The sequence below is a fragment of the Bufo bufo genome, chromosome 1 (assembly GCF_905171765.1).
Source record: "Bufo bufo chromosome 1, aBufBuf1.1, whole genome shotgun sequence".
Classification (NCBI taxonomy): domain Eukaryota; kingdom Metazoa; phylum Chordata; class Amphibia; order Anura; family Bufonidae; genus Bufo; species Bufo bufo.
Window position 1 is genome coordinate 458410574 of NC_053389.1, and position 21403 is coordinate 458431976.

General features: G+C 39.9%; 1 protein-coding gene across 1 annotated transcript in view; it reads left to right on the top strand.

Annotated features, from left to right (window-relative positions):
- LRRIQ1 (leucine rich repeats and IQ motif containing 1) overlaps positions 1-19782 on the top strand; it is a 183135-nt gene extending 163353 nt beyond the window's left edge. Inside the window, exons 23-26 of the mRNA XM_040408559.1 lie at positions 7155-7287; positions 8794-8854; positions 10911-11034; positions 19533-19782. Coding sequence (XP_040264493.1) covers positions 7155-7287; positions 8794-8854; positions 10911-11034; positions 19533-19660 — 446 coding nt within the window. The 3' untranslated portion in view covers positions 19661-19782. The remainder of the gene's footprint in view (positions 1-7154; positions 7288-8793; positions 8855-10910; positions 11035-19532) is intronic.
- The last annotated feature ends 1621 nt before the right edge of the window (positions 19783-21403 follow it).

Here is a 21403-nt window from a genome sequence, read left to right on the forward strand (position 1 = left end):
TTGTTTATCAAGGTCAAATCAATCCTAGACATAGATCTTCCAGATTTACTTATGCATGAATAGGCCCTTTTTTCTTTGAATAGATATTCCCAAACATCCACAAGGCCAACCTCCTGGCAGAACCGTGCCAAGGGGGACCCCTGGGTCGGGGAATAAATATTCCCTCCCATGGTAATCCTATCCCTCTCTGGATTAAACACACAGTTAAAATCCCCCTTGACTATAACCAAACATTCCGGCCATTGATCTACAAACGCCATCAGACAGGTCATTATTTGTATGGAAAAAGTTGGAAGGATATAGATGAAGGCCAGAATACATAACTTCCCATCTAGCCTACTAAGGTGACAGACCTCTTAACTAGGACCATCCCTCCCCCACCCCCTCAACCAGACCCCCAAAAAGAAGAAAAACAGATTTTAAACATTGCTCCGATCTAGCCAGTCAGTGGCCACTTCTGGAGAGTCAAAAAAAGGACATTATCATTAAATACAATCCTTAACTTGGCCGGATATATAAAGAAGTACTTAAGGTTTTTGCTCTGAAGGTGTTTTTAAACATCCAAAAATGTACGTCTCTTATCTTGAACCTCTTTTGAAAAATCAGGGAAAAAGGAAAGTTTACATCCATTATATGTAATCGGGGGGAATCCCATGCTCGCCTCAAAATCATATCTCTATCAAAAGCGGCTAGCATCTTAACTATTACCGTCCTTGGCCAGCGTCCAGAAATCGGTTTACCACCAGGTATTCGATGGGCCCTTTCAATTAGAAACAAAGATGAAAAATGTTCCTTCCCGTAATTATCAAAAATAATGGATTGTATTATTCCAGCTAAGTTTTTTTCATCAGAGGATTCTGTTAAACCTATAATTCGGACGTTACATCTTCTTGAGCGATCTTCTAGATCCACCGTTTTTTTTTTTTGATAACTATAATCTATTTTTACTGTATTATTCTCCGCTTTTAATGCTTTCAGTTCTTGCTCCAGGTTGGCCACTGTGTTTTCTAATTCTTTAGTTCTATCCCGGATCTTTGTCAAAAAAATTTTTATAATAAGGAGATCCGTCTGTACTGACCCCATTTGAACGGCAATATTTTGTATCGCTTTCCCATTGTTTTTAACAATGAATAAAATTTCCTCTAATGGGGAGGAGTTGTCTGTAGGTGTCTCCCCATCTCCAATATGAGAGTCTCCTTCAAGTGCTTCCTCCGCCCTGACCTCTGAAGGATTTTTTCTTATATTAGTATCCAGCTTCCACTTTAGTCCTGACCTGGTACTAAAATTTGGAGATCTCAAAACTTGATCAATTTTAAAGGACTCTGTTTGTTTCTGTCCCACCTTAATCGCGTTTGAGTCTGTTGAGCGTCTGTTCTGTTTAGGGGCCATTTATTTTATTTTTTCTCTCTCCTTCTTATCCTCTCCTCTTCTGCCGCCCCCCCCTTTTTTTTTTCTTTCTCCTCAAACTCTCTTCAGCGCCCCCTTTCTTTTTTTTCCTTTTATTTTATTTTTATTTTATTTTTTCCCCCTAACCCAGTAAAGCTTTAGTTTCTCCTTTTTTTTTCTTTCTCGCCTCCACTTCAATACAGGAGGTTAATAAATAATTGACAATACTGGGGATTAAGGGTTAAACACTAAGACTGTCACATAGGGTTAGATGAAGTCAGGTAGTTCAGGATGAGACCGAGAAAAAACGCGAGGAGAGGAGGGAAACGAGGCAAACAAAGGGTCCCGAGCAGGGTGGGACAGCCGGAATGGATCTCACCCGTCAAGCGTCTTCTCAGGGTCTTCCAGTCTGGTTTCACCCTCCGCAAAACTCCAGGAGAGTCCCACAGGCAGACAAGAAGTAGAGAGGGAGATCAGAGGGGGAAGAGAACGATCACCGATGACCTAAATCGAAAAGCAGCATGAAGAGTTCAAAGGAACTTCGGCGTCTCTGCAGGTGTGGAAGGAAACGGGTTGCAGCAAAGTCACCAGAGGGCAGCAGGAGGGCAGACGCGGCAGGCACCAGCCTGACAGGAATAGAGGAGATGGGAGCACTTTCACCTCCCGGGCAGGGGAACGGAGCAGCAATTCTCCAGTCCCGCTGCAGTCACATAGCGGGAAAAGCGAACAGGGAGTCAGCGCCAGCATCGGCAGGATCCACAGCCATCTCGGAGACAGCCGACATCAAGGAGGTAAGCCGGAGAGGGAGGAGGGAGAGCACAACGCTATGCTCACGTCATCACGTCCTCACATCGATATAGAGATTTTAATATGAATTATACCTCGGGACTACATTGTGCAAAAAACACACAATGTCACCATTCAGTAACATGACCTTATTCCTCCATGGACAGAGTTGCATACTATTCCCCCTTACACTTATATAGCACAAACATATATCTTTTAAAAAACAAAGAGAGACTCCATCAAAAAGAAATCCCAGCATGCAAAAGATCTAGATATATAATGTGCAAAACACTCAAAAAAACGCACTAAAGACGCAACATTACTGCTCAAGCTATACAGGGAGTGCAGAATTATTAGGCAAGTTGTATTTTTGAGGATTAATTTTATTATTGAACAACAACCATGTTCTCAATGAACCCAAAAAACTCATTAATATCAAAGCTGAATATTTTTGGAAGTAGTTTTTAGTTTGTTTTTAGTTTTAGCTATTTTAGGGGGATATCTGTGTGTGCAGGTGACTATTACTGTGCATAATTATTAGGCAACTTAACAAAAAACAAATATATACCCATTTCAATTATTTATTTTTACCAGTGAAACCAACATAACATCTCAACATTCACAAATATACATTTCTGACATTCAAAAACAAAACAAAAACAAATCAGTGACCAATATAGCCACCTTTCTTTGCAAGGACACTCAAAAGCCTGCCATCCATGGATTCTGTCAGTGTTTTGATCTGTTCACCATCAACATTGCGTGCAGCAGCAACCACAGCCTCCCAGACACTGTTCAGAGAGGTGTACTGTTTTCCCTCCTTGTAAATCTCACATTTGATGATGGACCACAGGTTCTCAATGGGGTTCAGATCAGGTGAACAAGGAGGCCATGTCATTAGATTTTCTTCTTTTATACCCTTTCTTGCCAGCCACGCTGTGGAGTACTTGGACGCGTGTGATGGAGCATTGTCCTGCATGAAAATCATGTTTTTCTTGAAGGATGCAGACTTCTTCCTGTACCACTGCTTGAAGAAGGTGTCTTCCAGAAACTGGCAGTAGGACTGGGAGTTGAGCTTGACTCCATCCTCAACCCCACAAGCTCATCTTTAATGATACCAGCCCAAACCAGTACTCCACCTTGCTGGCGTCTGAGTCGGACTGGAGCTCTCTGCCCTTTACCAATCCAGCCACAGGCCCATCCATCTGGCCCATCAAGACTCACTCTCATTTCATCAGTCCATAAAACCTTAGAAAAATCAGTCTTGAGATATTTCTTGGCCCAGTCTTGACGTTTCAGCTTGTGTGTCTTGTTCAGTGGTGGTCGTCTTTCAGCCTTTCTTACCTTGGCCATGTCTCTGAGTATTGCACACCTTGTGCTTTTGGGCACTCCAGTGATGTTGCAGCTCTGAAATATGGCCAAACTGGTGGCAAGTGGCATCTTGGCAGCTGCACGCTTGACTTTTCTCAGTTCATGGGCAGTTATTTTGCGCCTTGGTTTTTCCACACGCTTCTTGCGACCCTGTTGACTATTTTGAATGAAACGCTTGATTGTTCGATGATCACGCTTCAGAAGCTTTGCAATTTTAAGAGTGCTGCATTCCTCTGCAAGATATCTCACTATTTTTGACTTTTCTGAGCCTGTCAAGTCCTTCTTTTGACCCATTTTGCCAAAGGAAAGGAAGTTGCCTAATAATTATGCACACCTAATATAGGGTGTTGATGTCATTAGACCACACCCCTTCTCATTACAGAGATGCACATCACCTAATATGCTTAATTGGTAGTAGGCTTTCGAGCCTATACAGCTTGGAGTAAGACAACATGCATAAAGAGGATGATGTGGTCAAAATACTCATTTGCCTAATAATTCTGCACGCAGTGTATAGTTAACTCAACACTACCACGCAAGCAATATAATTATGTAAATTTCATCCATATACCACAATATCAACCTTCTGTAATTACAAAACCAACTTCCCATACTATCTAATCCAGAAAAGAAGAAAAGAAAACCATAAAAGACTGATACTAGGTGATTTACCACACCAACACAAAGAAATTCAGCCCATGGAACACATCTAAGACATGGAACATATCCAGGAGCACAATATGCAAACTGGCCACAGAAAACGCACCAACAGCAGAAAAAATGCAGCGGTACCGCACAAGCGACAAAACTATGAAATTTTCATCTAAATTCTTAAATTTTTATCTAAAGACTACAACAGCAACCCCTTGCAACAAGAAAGCATGCTTCCCCCAGTATCCAATCAAGAAAAACGAAGAAAAGAAAGTAAGAAAAGGAAAATTAAAACCAACACTATGTGGTCCACCACAACCACACAACGAAATCCAATCCAGACTTTCAACATAATCACAGACAGGATATAAAAGCCAATACAATGGCAGACAGCGGGTTACCACTGATGAAGGAGGCAGCTTAGACCTTCGAAACGCGTATTTTACTTTCTCGCATTTTTGCAGAATATTATTGAGGCAAGTATGTATATGAGGTGTCTATTAAGTGTATTTTATAATGTTTTAGAGTTATTGAGCAGTTTTTATTATTAATTATACAAAAATAAATAATAGTATTTTTAGTAAGGAATTTTACTAAATTATCTGAAAAATATCATTTATAGTGAATAATATTTTTGATTGCTTTAGGGATATTCTGACTTTGATTACAAGTTCCTTTTCCTTCTGGAGTATTGGTCTGAAGACATTTGTTTATAATATTTTTCGCATTATATTATCCACCGAGACCCTGGTACTAGAGAATTCTACCATACTGAATTACTGGCTACTTGTGTGTTTTACGTATATACTTTCTAACTCACCAACATTTCTGGGAGCAATCTAGGAGATTGGCATTGGCTTAAAACTCACTCAAGATATCCATCTTTCTGTTTTTCTTTATCTGCCGATTGATCAATAAACAATAGCTTATTTTTTTTGCACTGGATAAAAGATTTTGTCATGGCAGCTGGTTTTGAGTAGCTACTTGCCCACAGGACAAATGCATTTACAAATCTTGGGAAGCGGTTTCTCCATCTTACTGGAGTTTGTTTTTCCATCTCAGCCTTTCAAATAACTTGATTCAGATCTTACCGTTTGTTTACTGTAATTGCTACTCAAAAACTGGCTTTTTCCTATGTGGGTTTCTATTTCTGATATTTCAGTGTTCAGCTTTTCAGTCTCTCTTCAACGGCTAATGCTTCCGAGGCAATGGCTGTTAAATTGTTTTTCCCAAGGCAACTTAAAACCATCGATGTGTAATGGTAAAAACAATGGGGGTCATTTATTATCCTAAAATGAACCTATATTTGGCGTACTTCAGGCGCAGATTGTGGTGCAACAGTTAGTTGCGCCATAATCTGCGACTTTTCCTCACTCACACCAGGTCTAAAAAAGTGGGCGTGGTGTCTTATTCTTCATTTTCTACGCCGGTTTTAGGCGTAGAAAATGGTCTAATTGTAAGCTAGCAAGAAAACTGGCTTACATTTAGACTGGTGCTGGATGCGCCGAAGTTATGTAGCGGCCGGCACCTCTCATAACTTCGCCAGATATAGGGATTATTAAGACCAGTGTCTAAAACGCCGTTCTTAATAAATGACCCCCAATATATTTTTCCATAGTGTGAAGCAGTAAATACACTCAAAATAAAAAATATTTTAAAAAAACTGATAACCCTTTTTTGGAATATATATAAGCAAAATATGTACTGTATAAAACCTCCTTGTTAAAGAGATTGTCCAACCACCAATTTAACTTTTGGCCCACAAAGTGCTTAGCCTGTTCATGACACTCCACTCTAGAGCCAAAAGTTCCATTTTTGTTGCTTCTGATCCTCTGTGAACTGGAAGTGAGAAGTCCTGTCCGTAATTATGTGCATCGCTGCAGCTATTTACTGATCTCAGTAGTGACATTGTCCCCAAGTGGCCCATACCATTGAGGTCAGAGAATGGCAGCAGTGGTACATATGACAGGACATCACACTTCTGGTCCACAGGGGACTGAAAGGAGTAGGGTGGGACTCTTGGCACAGGAACGTAGGACCAGTGAATATACAAGTGGCTTTTTTTTCTATAGGCTGAGCACTTTCAGGACCATTAGTAAATTTGCTGTTGGGATCAGACAACCTCTTTAATCCTTTAATGATAATGAAATGTTCACCATAAATAATACCATTGAAAGCATCAGCACTGTTCCTCGTGTGTGGCAATGACTCATTAATCATCTTCATGCCTAGGTACTTTAAAAGACATTTCCAACCATCCCTAAAGTACAGTAATTAGTACAGTAATCATTAAAAGATGCCGATTCTGTATATGTCCCTTTTAGCTTTCTAATCACTTTCATTCCCCTGTTGTGTGGTTACGCGATGCCTGCTTATAGAAGAGTCCTAGGAGTCCTTTCCACTATATCACGCAATCTTAGGAGTCCTATCTATGCATCAGCCTGTCCTTGTTGCATGCAGCTAGCCTCATAAAGTCTGCATAAGCTGAGCAGTAAAGCAACATAAAGTCAGTGTTATTCAGGACACTTCTGATACTGTATGTCATTCTCACTCCTTGGCTACTTTATTTAGTCTGTAAACTATGAGCGGTTTTACCAATAGAAGGTGCAAAATTATTCATTTATGAAAGGAAAATCTTGGGAATCCTGTTTACCAAGCAGTTATGAAGGGGCCAATGGCAGGCTTTGTAGGGAAAATATTCACACTTTGATGATCTGGCGGTTTCACTTGCACCACTAGTAAATGTTTGATACACATCCAGGTGCAAGATAACATATTTTCCAGTTGTGAATTTTAGATACATAGGCATGTTTCTTTTTTTTTTTGGGAGGAGGGTTTTTTGTGTTTTTAAGCTTTATAGAAGAGGACCAAGTGGATATACATTTTCTCTCTACCAGAGTATTTTTTTAATATATTATGTATTTTATTTATTATATTGCATATATATATTTGTTTCTTAGGTAAAGAAGAGGAATTATACAATTTAAAGGAACTTCCTTCAGAAGCTCTAGCAAGAAGCAGAGATCTTACTTATCAGTGGCTTCATACCCAATGTGGAGATATAAATCCAGCTAGTTCTGCAACATCCAAATGGTAATGGCCTCCTTAGTATAAAGCTGATATTATGGTGCAGAATACACAGCCTCATACAATTTTGTTGTTTGACGCCAGTGTCTTTGTTGTCAAGTCACTTTATTTAATGGACACAAACAAAATAAAAGTTGTTATATAAGGGAGTTTAAATATTGCCCAACATGTTGTAGGACATTTTAAGGATCTCGAGTCTATTAGGCACGTGTAATTCAGTGGCATTCTGTAGGTTGTTATTGGTGGGTGCTTTTGGTAAGGTAGCTGTCCCCTATAGCAATAAGGAATTGACCTTAGCACTAAAGGTATGATGCAAAGGTGAGTTTTATTGACGCGATTAAAAGGCAAAATAAAGTGACGTTTCGGTCTAACATACACCTTTTCAAACACCTTTTTGCCAAGGAATAAAATAGAGAAAGAATGTAGTCTTCAGCTCTGTGAATTTTGAAGTTTCACTGAAGGAATGTGCGGTCTATGTTAGACCGAAACGTCAAACGTTATTTTGCCTTTAAATCACAGCAGTAAAACTTACCTTTGCATCATACTTGGACTTCTATGGTCAACTCCTTATAGTCTATTAATCAAACATTGTAATTCAGGGGGTAAATTAAATCTCAATATACTAGTGATTTTATCATCCCGCTTGTAAAAAGAAAGGTTTGTCTTATTGGTATATGTATACATAGAGTGATAAAGAAGTTAGACTCTCTTCACATCGACTCTGTTGACATACTTCTAGTCCATTATAGGCTATGGATATGCTCAGCATATATGCCAGGAATAAAATAAAGCAAATATACATACCATATGTATATACCATAGCCTCTGCTGTACCAATCATAAACCAAAAAGTGAACATGCTGAAACAGGTTTTCTAAGAGGAGCGGTTCTATTCGGTTTCCCACTGTGGACTCTAAGCACAATCTCACTACAGCTGCTAGAAGTACAACTCTGAATAAATACAATTGATTAAAGCATCACTAACTTTGCAAAAAACGTTTGATTTGTCATAGAGATATATTAGAACGAGGACAGAGAAGCGCATATCATGCGTTCTCTCCTCGATGCTGTGGACGGAATTGCGTTGGGCCCATAGACTTCTATGAAACGTGCAGCAGAGTGAGCACAATATGCACTTGCTACTCTCCCCTCATTCTAGAAATCGGTGGGGTTCTCAGCACTCAGACTCTTACCAATCAAACCTTTTGATATGTCTCTATGACATATCAAAAGTAGTTTTTTTGAAAGTTAGTGATGCTTTAAAAAACAGATTGCCTTACATTATGTACCTCTCCCTGTGCTCCATGTGTAAACAGCTTGGATGGTTTACCCAAGTTCCCACAAACCACGTGTAAACCACAAGTCTACATAATCGTTGCTCACAAGTATTAAAATTTGGCAGAAAATTATACTGTACACTAGATATGTGTCATCTGAAACGAGATCCCACTTTTTTCTACCTGGTACGATAAGAAGAGAAACTTTGTATCATTTTATGGTCTTTTATTGCAGCAAGCGTTTCTTGCCTGAATTAAACCACGACGTTCTGAAAGGAGGACGCGTCCAGCTTGTGGTAAGATATTATCCTGCATTTTCCCTTAGGGATTATTATCTGATTCTATCTCAACCACTAAATATTCTGAATAAATACTTTGAATACATTTACATACAATAAATGGCCATGTGTTGAACACACCACAGGACTGTCTTGGATAGTAATGATTGTAGATGGCAAACCATAAATAATAGATCTGGAGTTGCATCAAGGAGTTTGTTAATATGCTGTGCAGATTACTAGAAAAGCTGGCATGGTTTGCATCAAGAACTAGAACGCTGAAGTACAATTGATATTTTGATTATTCATGCCTCCCATATTACTATTAGATATTACATTCTGTTTTGGCTCAGAGTTTTATTATTTTTTCATATTTTATTTTCCTACATCTCTGACAATGACATACATGAAACGATTATGAAAAAAAGTGAAACGCTATTGACCGCGCACATGTTTATAGGCATGTATTACCAGCTGTTTAGAGAAGTGGACGTGCCTAAGGCTCAAGAAAGTGCACAATAGGGTAGTACGTTCGATTAGATGGTAACAAAGGTATACACTAAAGGCTCACCTTGTGGGGTTGTGCTAATATAGGCACAAACTTATTGAAGGCTTGTCACACAAGAGTCGGTCCTTGGGTGTGCTGCCGCAGGTCAGGATTCCTTCAGAAGGGATGTCCAGTCCCTCCGGAAAGGTGCTTTAGTTAAAAAGGAAATCCTGCTCCTGAGCTTCAAACCCAATTCAGACAGTCTTGGATTCACATTACTCATTTTAGTCCCTCATGTTTTATGTATTTATATTGTATTACCTATACATTCATTCTTTTTTTTCTCTAATGTATCATGCATTTAATCGGATTGTCTATATAACTTATTTATTTTAGTTGCCCATTTTTATGTATTTATTGTATTGCCTACACATTCTATTGGTCGTCGTCCCCCCCTAAGTTTTAGTATATCCGTACACTTTTGCCCCTAAGTAATGTAAGTTACATTGGCTGCAGGGCCTTAAGATAGGATGAGCGTTGTTGTCTCAATGACAACACATCACATGACTCGAAGCACCCCGGGCACCACCCACAGCTTTTTCTACATACTGAATATTCTCCTTCCAAGTCCCAGAGTCACATGATCGGAACATACTATGTGACTTACACGTGTCTAATTTCTATTGGCTAGAGTGGCAGGTCCTTTGACTCCTTCCCTTCTCCACTCCAGTCACGTGACCACCTTAAGACACGTGACCCCACGCGATAGGCCAAACCGATTCCAAGCGTTGCTGGTTACATGACCCAACCCAGTATTACATCGTCCTTTGCAGTTCAATCTAAACTAAACTAATATTAAATAATAGGAAAACACTGCCATGATCTGTAGTATAATTACACTACCACCATCCTCTTCCTGACGTGTGCTGTTTTAATATATATATACCATGAACTATATACCTGTCACATATGCTAATTGGATAGCACCTGTGGGTGGTCCCATGAGTTGGTAGCCACCCACTGGTGCAGTTTCTTGGGCGTTTTTTATGTGTATATATACTCCACACTGTATCAGCTATTAATGTCAACCTGATGAAGGGGATCTGAATTCCCCGAAACGCGCTGTTTTTACTTGTGCGCATTTTTTATGGAATAAAGAAACCTTTCTACATCCAAGACTGTCTGAATTGAGTTTAAAGCGCCAGAGCAGGATTTCCTTTTTACCTAAAGCATGTATTACCAGCTGGTCAGACATGGGAAGACAAAAGTAGAGCTCTCACATTAAAAAGCATTGTAGGAGCTCAGTCAAACTGCTAGAAACGTGCATGTCAGTAAGTTCATTGCATGTTTCCAACAGTGACAGCTTTGGACTATAATATTTTTGCTCAAGAAAAAGCAAGAAAAGTCATATAATGTGTGTACAAAGCTACTAAAGTAGATAAGTAAACATATTCATTAGGCGTTACTTAGAATATACATGAAACAATCTGGTAACCTTTGGTACTACAGTACATATTTTGCCTATTGTTATGATCTACGCTATGTCCTTGCAATAGTAAGAACTTCTTGTTTTGTCACAACTTTCAGACTAATGGTCCTTTAAGCAAAGACGCTGATGATTTAGACCTTTTGTCTGTTAAATCTGGTAGTTTGGCATCGCACAACAGAGAAGAAAAAGTAAAAACTCCGAGAAGTTCTGGACCATGTTCTGGTAAGTATATTTAAATGTTAAGCAAATCTAACTGAATCATATGTAAAGAGGACCTGTCAGTGTTCTTGACTGACCTGCTTTTAGTAAATTATTTTATTCCCGATGAAAGAACTTAAAGGGGGGCATATTGCTAGGATATGCCCCCATTGTCTGATAGGTGCAGGTCCCACCTCTGGGACCCGCACCTACAACGAGAACAAAGTGGGGAAATGAACGGAGGGCACACTGCGCATGGGCTGCGCATGTGCACTTGTATGGGAGCAGCGCTTGGTGGTGGACGGACCACGGGAAACCCGGGGTCCTCCAGCCACAGCTCTCCCTGATCAGTTCTCCTTATAGGTGCGGGTCCCAGAGGTGGGACCCGCACCTATCAGACAATGGGGGCATATCCTAGCAGTATGCCCCCATTATATGTGATGGGAATACCCCTTTAAAAATTTGAATCATCTTTTCTTAGAAGTGTAGGTTGTGCCATCCCTCTTTTATTCCTCCTGAACATTTATGAATACATTCCTAACACAATGAAATAGGAGATAGGCACAACCAGAATATTCAATTCACTTGGAAAACCAAAAATTTATTAAACATCAAATGGAATATTGTAACATCTATATTAAAAATATATGAAATATATATGCGGCGGTCAATAACAATAAAACATCAATAAAACATTAAAATAAGGAGATATGTTGAGTCACCAGATGGTGATGTGCGGTGGCTCAGACAAGGTCACATATATGTGGAAAAATATATATTAGAAAGGGGTAGACTTCAAACCTATATAATGAAGCAGAGTTGAATCTGTTTGAAATGTCTCTCCAGAAACAGTGCGGTAAATTGATTATGTGCTGTGCGTGCTCACATTCACATCACTCCATATCCTCCCCAAAATGTATTCAAGTGGGGATATTAAGTGTAGATATTATTCGTCCACTTCACAATAACCCCTGCTTTCTACAGTTGCAGTGTCGGCATTACAGAGTACTCACAGTTGGTATCTCCCGACTGCAAATGATGTTGCACGCTGTGTGGCGTCCCACCTGTATTCAGCGTGAATGTGGTTCCTTGCGCGGTGAGTCTCGTGGGTTGTCTCGAGATCTTGAATATTACCCCTGTTGTACTTGCCGGTTTTTGAGTCCTGGGGTCTGTGAGTTGGTGGACAGATGCTTTTGGTGGTTAATCAAGCTAGTGAGCAGGATTTCCAAGATAAAAGTTCTTTATGATATTCCGGTTGCGCAACTTTGTACTTGTTTTTTCAGAACATAATGCTGGGGCACTTCATCAAGCTTATTTTCTCTTTAAAACCAAACGCGAAGTGTGAAGTGAAGAAGGAGTGGGAAATTATATACACTCCAAAACGCGTTTGGTTTTAAAAAGAAAATAAGCTTGATGAAGTGCCCCAGCATTATGTTCTGAGAAAACAAGTACAAAGTTGCGCAACCGGAATATCATAAAAAACTTTTATCTTGGAAATCCTGCTCACTAGCTTGATTAACCACCAAAAGCATCTGTCAACTCACAGACCCCAGGACTCAAAAACCGTCAAGTACAACAGGGGTAATATTCAAGATCTCGAGACAACCCACGAGACTCACCGCGCAAGGAACCGCATTCACGCTGAATACAGGTGGGACGCCACACAGCGTGCAACATCATTTGCGGTCGGGAGATACCAACTGTGAGTACTCTATAATGCCGACACTACAACTGTAGAAAGCAGGGGTTATTGTGAAGTGGACGAATAATATCTACACTTAATATCCCCACTTGAATACATTTTGGGGAGGATATGGAGTGATGTGAATGTGAGCACGCACAGCACATAATCAATTTACCGCACTGTTTCTGGAGAGACATTTCAAACAGATTCAACTCTGCTTCATTTTATAGGTTTGAAGTCTACCCATTTCTAATATATATTTTTCCACATATATGTGACCTTGTCTGAGCCACCGCACATCACCATCTGGTGACTCAACATATCTCCTTATTTTAATGTTTTATTGATGTTTTATTGTTATTGACCGCCGCATATATATTTCACATATTTTTAATATACAGTACAGACCAAAAGTTTGGACACACCTTCTCATTCAAAGAGTTTTCTTTATTTTCATGACTATGAAAATTGTGGATTCACACTGAAGGCATCAAAACTATGAATTAACACATGTGGAATTATATACATAACAAACAAGTGTGAAACAACTGAAAATATGTCATATTCTAGGTTCTTCAAAGTAGCCACCTTTTGCTTTGATTACTGCTTTGCACACTCTTGGCATTCTCTTGATGAGCTTCAAGAGGTAGACCCCTGAAATGGTTTTCACTTCACAGGTGTGCCCTGTCAGGTTTAATAAGTTGGATTTCTTGCCTTATAAATGGGGTTGGGACCATCAGTTGCGTTGAGGAGAAGTCAGGGGGATACACAACTGATAGTCCTACTGAATAGACTGTTAGAATTTGTATTATGGCAAGAAAAAAGCAGCTAAGTAAAGAAAAACTAGTGGCCATCATTACTTTAAGAAATGAAGGTCAGTCAGTCAGACGAAAAATTGGGAAAACTTTGAAAGTAAGGGCTATTTGACCATGAAGGAGAGTGATGGGGTGCTGCGCCAGATGACCTGGCCTCCACAGTCACCGGACCTGAACCCAATCGAGATGGTTTGGGGTGAGCTGGACCGCAGAGTGAAGGCAAAAGGGCCAACAAGTGCTAAGCATCTCTGGGAACTCCTTCAAGACTGTGGAAGACCATTTCAGGGGACTACCTCTAGAAGCTCATCAAGAGAATGCCAAGAGTGTGCAAAGCAGTAATCAAAGCAAAAGGTGGCTACTTTGAAGAACCTAGAATATGACATATTTTCAGTTGTTTCACACTTGTTTGTTATGTATATAATTCCACATGTGTTAATTCATAGTTTTGATGCCTTCATAGTCATGAAAATAAAGAAAACTATTTGAATGAGAAGGTGTGTCCAAACTTTTGGTCTGTACTGTAGATGTTACAATATTCCATTTGATGTTTAATAAATTTTTGGTTTTCCAAGTGAACTGAATATTCTGGTTGTCCCTATCTCCTATTTCATTATCCATTTATCTACTGATAGGGGGGATCTATTGATAGTAGTACATCTTACCTATTTTGTGGAGCCACCCAATTGCCATATATATTTTTACACATTCTTAACACACTTTCCGCATTATAGAGTTATAGTGTTGCATTTTATTTCTATTCTTAGTAAGGTTTTTTGTTGTATATCTCTCTTTAAACACTTCACGCATTATCACTTACATGTATGTGATGATTTTTAAGCGGTTGTATGGAGTGGGCTGCTGCGCTGAACCTGCTCCATACATGGAGGGTGCTGGCTGTGTAATACAGCAGGCAACCTGCCACAATGACTGGGATCGGTGATGACACCGAACCCAGTCATGTAACCCCTCAGATGCTGTGATAAATAACTATTGTGGCATCTTTGGAGCTAGTCAGAGGGATGGGGCTCCCTCGGCCTTCCGATCAGAGCTTCCGCAGTGAAATAGCAGGGCTCCGATCAGTGTTTGGGATTGCAGGTTCTAGCCCCCTAACGGAGCTAAAAGTTGTTATGTAAAAAGTAAACTAAGAAGACAGGTTGGCATTAGCAGGAGGTGCTCAAACCCACATGCAGTTGTGCATATATATAGGGGAGCAAATCCTGCACTTGTGACCCGTTGCTAATGGCAATCCCCAGCAAAATGCATACAATGGAGGATGCCCGCGGCGAACCACAAGTACCACAATAGACATCCTACACAAGATAACAAGTGCGGATGTCATAATTAATATAACAATATAACAAAACAATAACAAGGACAGGTGCACTCTGCAGTCTCACTAATTCTCAAACTGATTTTAAAATTGAGAGATTAGTCAACATGTCCTACGGTGTAGAACATGTCTAAGCCCGGACACCACGCCATGGTTTCTCAAGTAGCCCGGGACCTAACACTCTCCTACCTGAGCCGTATGGGCGATACCAGGAGCCAGTGGGCAAATTACAGGAGTATTAGGCCGACTCACAAACAGCTCACCAGTTACCTCCAGCATGTAGCCATGCTTCCAATGGGAGGAGGGAGGAGTCTGCGAGTCCCACTCAAGACTGGCTGATATGTCCCAGGCCTCACAGGTGCACCTAAATGTGGCCTGTAGATGGAAAACAGGCACATTTAAATTGGAGTTTATACACCTCCAGAAATCTATATATACAAACTAAGAAGACAGGTTGGCATTAGCAGGAGGTGCTCAAACCCACATGCAGTTGTGCATATATATAGGGGAGCAAATCCTGCACTTGTGGCCCGTTGCTGATGGCAATACCCAGCAAAATGCATACAATGGAGGATGCCCGCAGTGAACCACAAGTACCACAATAGACATCCTACACAAGATAACAAGTGCGGATGTCATAATTAATATAACAATATAACAAAACAATAACAAGGACAGGTGCACTCTGCAGTCTCACTAGACCCTCAAACTGATTTTAAAATTGAGAGATTAGTCAACATGTCCTACGGTGTAGAACATGTCTAAGCCCGGACACCACGCCAAGGTTTCTCAAGTAGCCCGGGACCTAACACTCTCCTACCTGAGCCGTATGGGCGATACCAGGAGCCAGTGGGCAAATTACAGGAGTATTAGGCCGACTCACAAACAGCTCACCAGTTACCTCCAGCATGTAGCCATGCTTCCAATGGGAGGAGGGAGGAGTCTGCGAGTCCCACTCAAGACTGGCTGATATGTCCCAGGCCTCACAGGTGCACCTAAATGTGGCCTGTAGATGGAAAACAGGCACATTTAAATTGGAGTTTATACACCTCCAGAAATCTATATATACAAACTAAGAAGACAGGTTGGCATTAGCAGGAGGTGCTCAAACCCACATGCAGTTGTGCATATATATAGGGGAGCAAATCCTGCACTTGTGGCCCGTTGCTGATGGCAATACCCAGCAAAATGCATACAATGGAGGATGCCCGCAGTGAACCACAAGTACCACAATAGACATCCTACACAAGATAACAAGTGCGGATGTCATAATTAATATAACAATATAACAAAACAATAACAAGGACAGGTGCACTCTGCAGTCTCACTAGACCCTCAAACTGATTTTAAAATTGAGAGATTAGTCAACATGTCCTACGGTGTAGAACATGTCTAAGCCCGGACACCACGTCAAGGTTTCTCAAGTAGCCCGGGACCTAACACTCTCCTACCTGAGCCGTATGGGCGATACCAGGAGCCAGTGGGCAAATTACAGGAGTATTAGGCCGACTCACAAACAGCTCACCAGTTACCTCCAGCATGTAGCCATGCTTCCAATGGGAGGAGGGAGGAGTCTGCGAGTCCCACTCAAGACTGGCTGATATGTCCCAGGCCTCACAGGTGCACCTAAATGTGGCCTGTAGATGGAAAACAGGCACATTTAAATTGGAGTTTATACACCTCCAGAAATCTATATATACAAACTAAGAAGACAGGTTGGCATTAGCAGGAGGTGCTCAAACCCACATGCAGTTGTGCATATATATAGGGGAGCAAATCCTGCACTTGTGGCCCGTTGCTAATGGCAATACCCAGCAAAATGCATACAATGGAGGATGCCCGCGGCGAACCACAAGTACCACAATAGACATCCTACACAAGATAACAAGTGCGGATGTCATAATTAATATAACAATATAACAAAACAATAACAAGGACAGGTGCACTCTGCAGTCTCACTAGACCCTCAAACTGATTTTAAAATTGAGAGATTAGTCAACATGTCCTACGGTGTAGAACATGTCTAAGCCCGGACACCACGCCAAGGTTTCTCAAGTAGCCCGGGACCTAACACTCTCCTACCTTGTTTTGTTATATTGTTATGTAAAAAGTAACAAAAAAAGTTTTAAAAATAAAAAAAATATATAAAAATGTTAAAAGTTTAAATCACCCCCTTTCCCAATTTTATATATAAAAATTAAATAATTCAAAAAGTAAACATAACAGCTATTGCTGCATCCAAAAATGTATGAACTATTAAAATATCTATGCTGTAACAGAAAAAAACACACACTATTCGTTATTTTTTTGTTACCTTAACCCCCCAATTTTTTTTATAATAGTTGTACATACCCCAGAAATGGTACCAAAACAAACTAGAATTCGTTCTGCAAAAAAAAGCCCTCATATTGCTCTGTGGTAAAAGTAAAACAAAATAAAAAATATACAAATCTGGTATTGCTGTAATTGTATTGATCTGAAGAAAAAGAACATTGTGTAATTTTTAGCGCACATTGAACGGCATAATATCAAAACCCAAAAAAAGTAGCAGAATTGTGGATTTTTTTCAATTTCAACCCACAAATAATTTCCTATTTTCCAATACAAAACATGGTAACGTAAATGGTGTCATTAAAAAGTTAGTTCTGCAAAAAATAAGCTTTCATTTGGCTTTGTAAACGGAAAATTAAAAACCTTATTGCTGTTGGAATGTAGGAAGGGAAAAAAAAGCAAAAATGAAAACAGGATTCATGTTGAAGGGTTTAAAATGAAGTTCCCCATTGGAGTCACATTCTAGGATATTATGAGCAATTGCTTAAAGTGATTTTTATTAGCCATCAAACACATCTACACTACAGTTTTTTTTGTGTGTGGGGGGGAGAGAGAGTTGGAAACTTCTAATCTACAGATTGAGAGATTCCATATATAGATAAAATCATAAAAAAAACAGCTGTAGGCGGAGCTTGCAGTAGTCTCTGATCCCCATAATGTACAGTACAGACCAAAAGTTTGGACACACCTTCTCATTCAAAGAGTTTTCTTTATTTTCATGACTATGAAGGCATCAAAACTATGAATTAACACATGTGGAATTATATACATAACAAACAAGTGTGAAACAACTGAAAATATGTCATATTCTATGTTCTTCAAAGTAGCCACCTTTTGCTTTGATTACTGCTTTGCACACTCTTGGCATTCTCTTGATGAGCTTCAAGAGGTAGTCACCTGAAATGGTCTTCCAACAGTCTTGAAGGAGTTCCCAGAGATGCTTAGCACTTGGCCCTTTTGCCTTCACTCTGCGGTCCAGCTCACCCCAAACCATCTCGATTGGGTTCAGGTCCGGTGACTGTGGAGGCCAGGTCATCTGGCGCAGCACCCCATCACTCTCCTTCATGGTCAAATAGCCCTTACTTTCAAAGTTTTCCCATTTTTTCGTCTGACTGACTGACCTTCATTTCTTAAAGTAATGATGGCCACTCGTTTTTCTTTAGTTAGCTGCTTTTTTCTTGCCATAATACAAATTCTAACAGTCTATTCAGTAGGACTATCAGCTGTGTATCCACCTGACTTCTCAACGCAACTGATGGTCCCAACCCCATTTATAAGGCAAGAAATCCCACTTATTAAACCTGACAGGGCACACCTGTGAAGTGAAAACCATTTCAGGGGACTACCTCTTGAAGCTCATCAAGAGAATGCCAAGAGTGGGCAAAGCAGTAATCAAAGCAAAAGATGGCTACTTTGAAGAACCTAGAATATGACATATTTTCAGTTATTTCACACTTGTTAGTTATGTATATAATTCCACATGTGTTAATTCATAGTTTTGATGCCTTCAGTGTGAATCTACAATTTTCATAGTCATGAAAATAAAGAAAACTCTTTGAATGAGAAGGTGTGTCCAAACTTTTGGTCTGTACTGTATGTCACTAGAGGATACTTACAGTCTCTTCTTCATTCAGTGGTTCCCACCTACAGGTTTTTTCTGCTCAGTGTGTGAGATGTTGGGGTTGCTAAGTTGTTTAACCTCTTCCATTTTGGACCAAATGCTGGAGCCCAATTTTTAAAATGTGACGTGTTTCTTTATAATAACCTTGGATACATTTACTGAAAACTTTAAAAAGCTTAAAAACATTGAATTTCTCTGCTAATAAGATGAATAGTCATATCACACAATGTGGTTTATAATGAATATTTTTCAAATCTTTTATTTTTTTGGGTGACATTTTTTTCAGAATAGCTGTTTGGGAAATGCTGTCTGAACGTGAACCTCCCCTTAAAAGTTACAAGTGATTTATCCACCCCAATATTTTGTTTGGGTTTATAAAATTTGAGAACATTTTTAGTAGTAATGGTCAATTAATGAGCTTATTTTGACTGTACCTGCGCTTGCACTAAGTTACTTGCAGTCTTGACGTACTGTTACATCATTTCGCAGGAAAGGGTTAAACAAAGCTTATTTATGAGCCCTGGATACCTATTATAGGGTCGGTCTGACATATAACATATTGTCTATGCTGATGTCAATAGATACCTGCATTCCAATTAGCAAATATGTTTTAGCTCATTTGGCTATATGCCTGAAACCATCTGGATTGCTCTTGGTGAATTATTGCTGGAAATACCTGCGCCATGTGTTTAGATCTATTTATTTGTGTTCATTTATTTGTCTTTTTTTGTTGTTCTTTAGACAGAAATTCATTTGCACCAGTGAAAGCTAATTCTGGACCTCACCGGAAGGAACGCATCTCATTTCGAGACAATCCAGTTCAATTCAGCGGTGGTTGGGGAGGAGGGAAAAAGAAGGCCATTAAATAGTAATCATTTTTCAAAGAGGCAAAGTGCATGGCAAAGTGTAATAAAATAAACTTCTGTATAGTGACTTTACCTAATAATTTTCTCAGCTTTCGTTATATACTGTATGATATTCATATTAGTTTTTAATTTCAACAATATTTTGTTTTATTTCAAAAAATAAATTAAATAATATACATTTGCAGCATTATTTTGTATGATATACAGTACCAGTCAGAAGTCCAGACACACCTTACTGAATGTTGGTTTCTCTTTATTCATGAGCTATTTTGATCTAAAGGTTTGCAGATTAAATGCTTTCAATTATTTTGTACGCAAATATAAATACTGTAGTTGATGCTAATATGTGAATACATTGTAAGTTTAGTTACTAAAATAGTTTTTGCCCTTTTTTATTAAAACTTCAAAGAAAAAGAGAAAAAAACATGGATTCCACATCCCCATGCTAGGCATCGATCTATTATTGCTTCTCAGCAATTCATATCGCTTATTAGCGTAAATAATAGTATACTAAGCCCTAATCTACGTATCATACACAAGGCACTAGTATATGTTTTGATCAAAATGCATAGGCCACGCCATGGTTGCCTCTACCAGTGGGTTCCTGGTGCAGCACCACATGGTGACCGCCGCAATGCCACGCCAGCATGTGGAGTGAACCAGTCTTCCAACAGCACCCTTGCTGTCAGACTAAGCCCCCATGGCACTGGGCAGCACCTACCCACAGGAAAAGCACCGCAGCAACAATGCACCATGTGAGCAGATGTCAAAAGTCTTAGGAGCTACAAGCTGAGGTCTTAGTAGGAATTTATAAACCCTTCTGCAATCTCCTACTAACTAAATGCAACTGGGGAGAATGGGAGGAATGCTGAGACCATGGGAAAGAGACAGACAATGGTAAAACTCAAAAAAAAAGAAAAAACATCGCACATCACCATGTTATGCATTAATCTAGTATTTTCTCTGAGTACAATTCATATCGCTTCTCAGCGAGACCACATGAAAAGGTGAGCTTTTGACATCTGTTCACATGGAGCCGTGCTGCATGGCGGCTGTTGTTGCTGCAGTGCTGTGCCTGTGGGTTGGTGCTACCCAGTGCCATCGGGGCTTGGACTGACAGCAGGGGGCCTGTTGGACAAATGGGTCGCTCCACCTGCTGGCGTGGCATTGCGGTGGTCGCCATGTAGTGCTGCACCAAGTTGGAGTAGGTACTCATTCGTAAAGGCATGGTGTGGTGAGTGACCTATGCATTTTGATCAAAACATATACTAATGCCTCATGTTTGCTATGTAAATTAGGGCTTGATATACTATCATTTATGCTGAGAAGCAATAACAGATCAATGCATAGCATGGGGATGTGCGATCCATGCCTTTTTCTCTTTGGGGTTTAATTAGAACTTCATTGACATTAGAGATAGAAAATGTTGAACCTTAGCTATTTAGTCACTCAAAACTCAATTAGTAAGTTCACAATTTTTCAATTCATACTCAATGGGGGAGAGTCACCATTTCTCTCCACTGGTCTTAGTCAAAAATGTGCTGGAGTAAAATGTGATAAATGTTTAGGAGGCATCTTTGGTGCATCTTTGCCTGTCTGTGCGCCAAAAAATCAATCCTACATCACCTGTTGTAAATTACAGTAAATCTTTTGGGTGTAGAAGGCCATGCCTCCTCATACTAAGCCAAACCCCTTCACGGAAAGGCTGTGAGAGCAGCGAAAACAGACAGATATTGCACATTTATT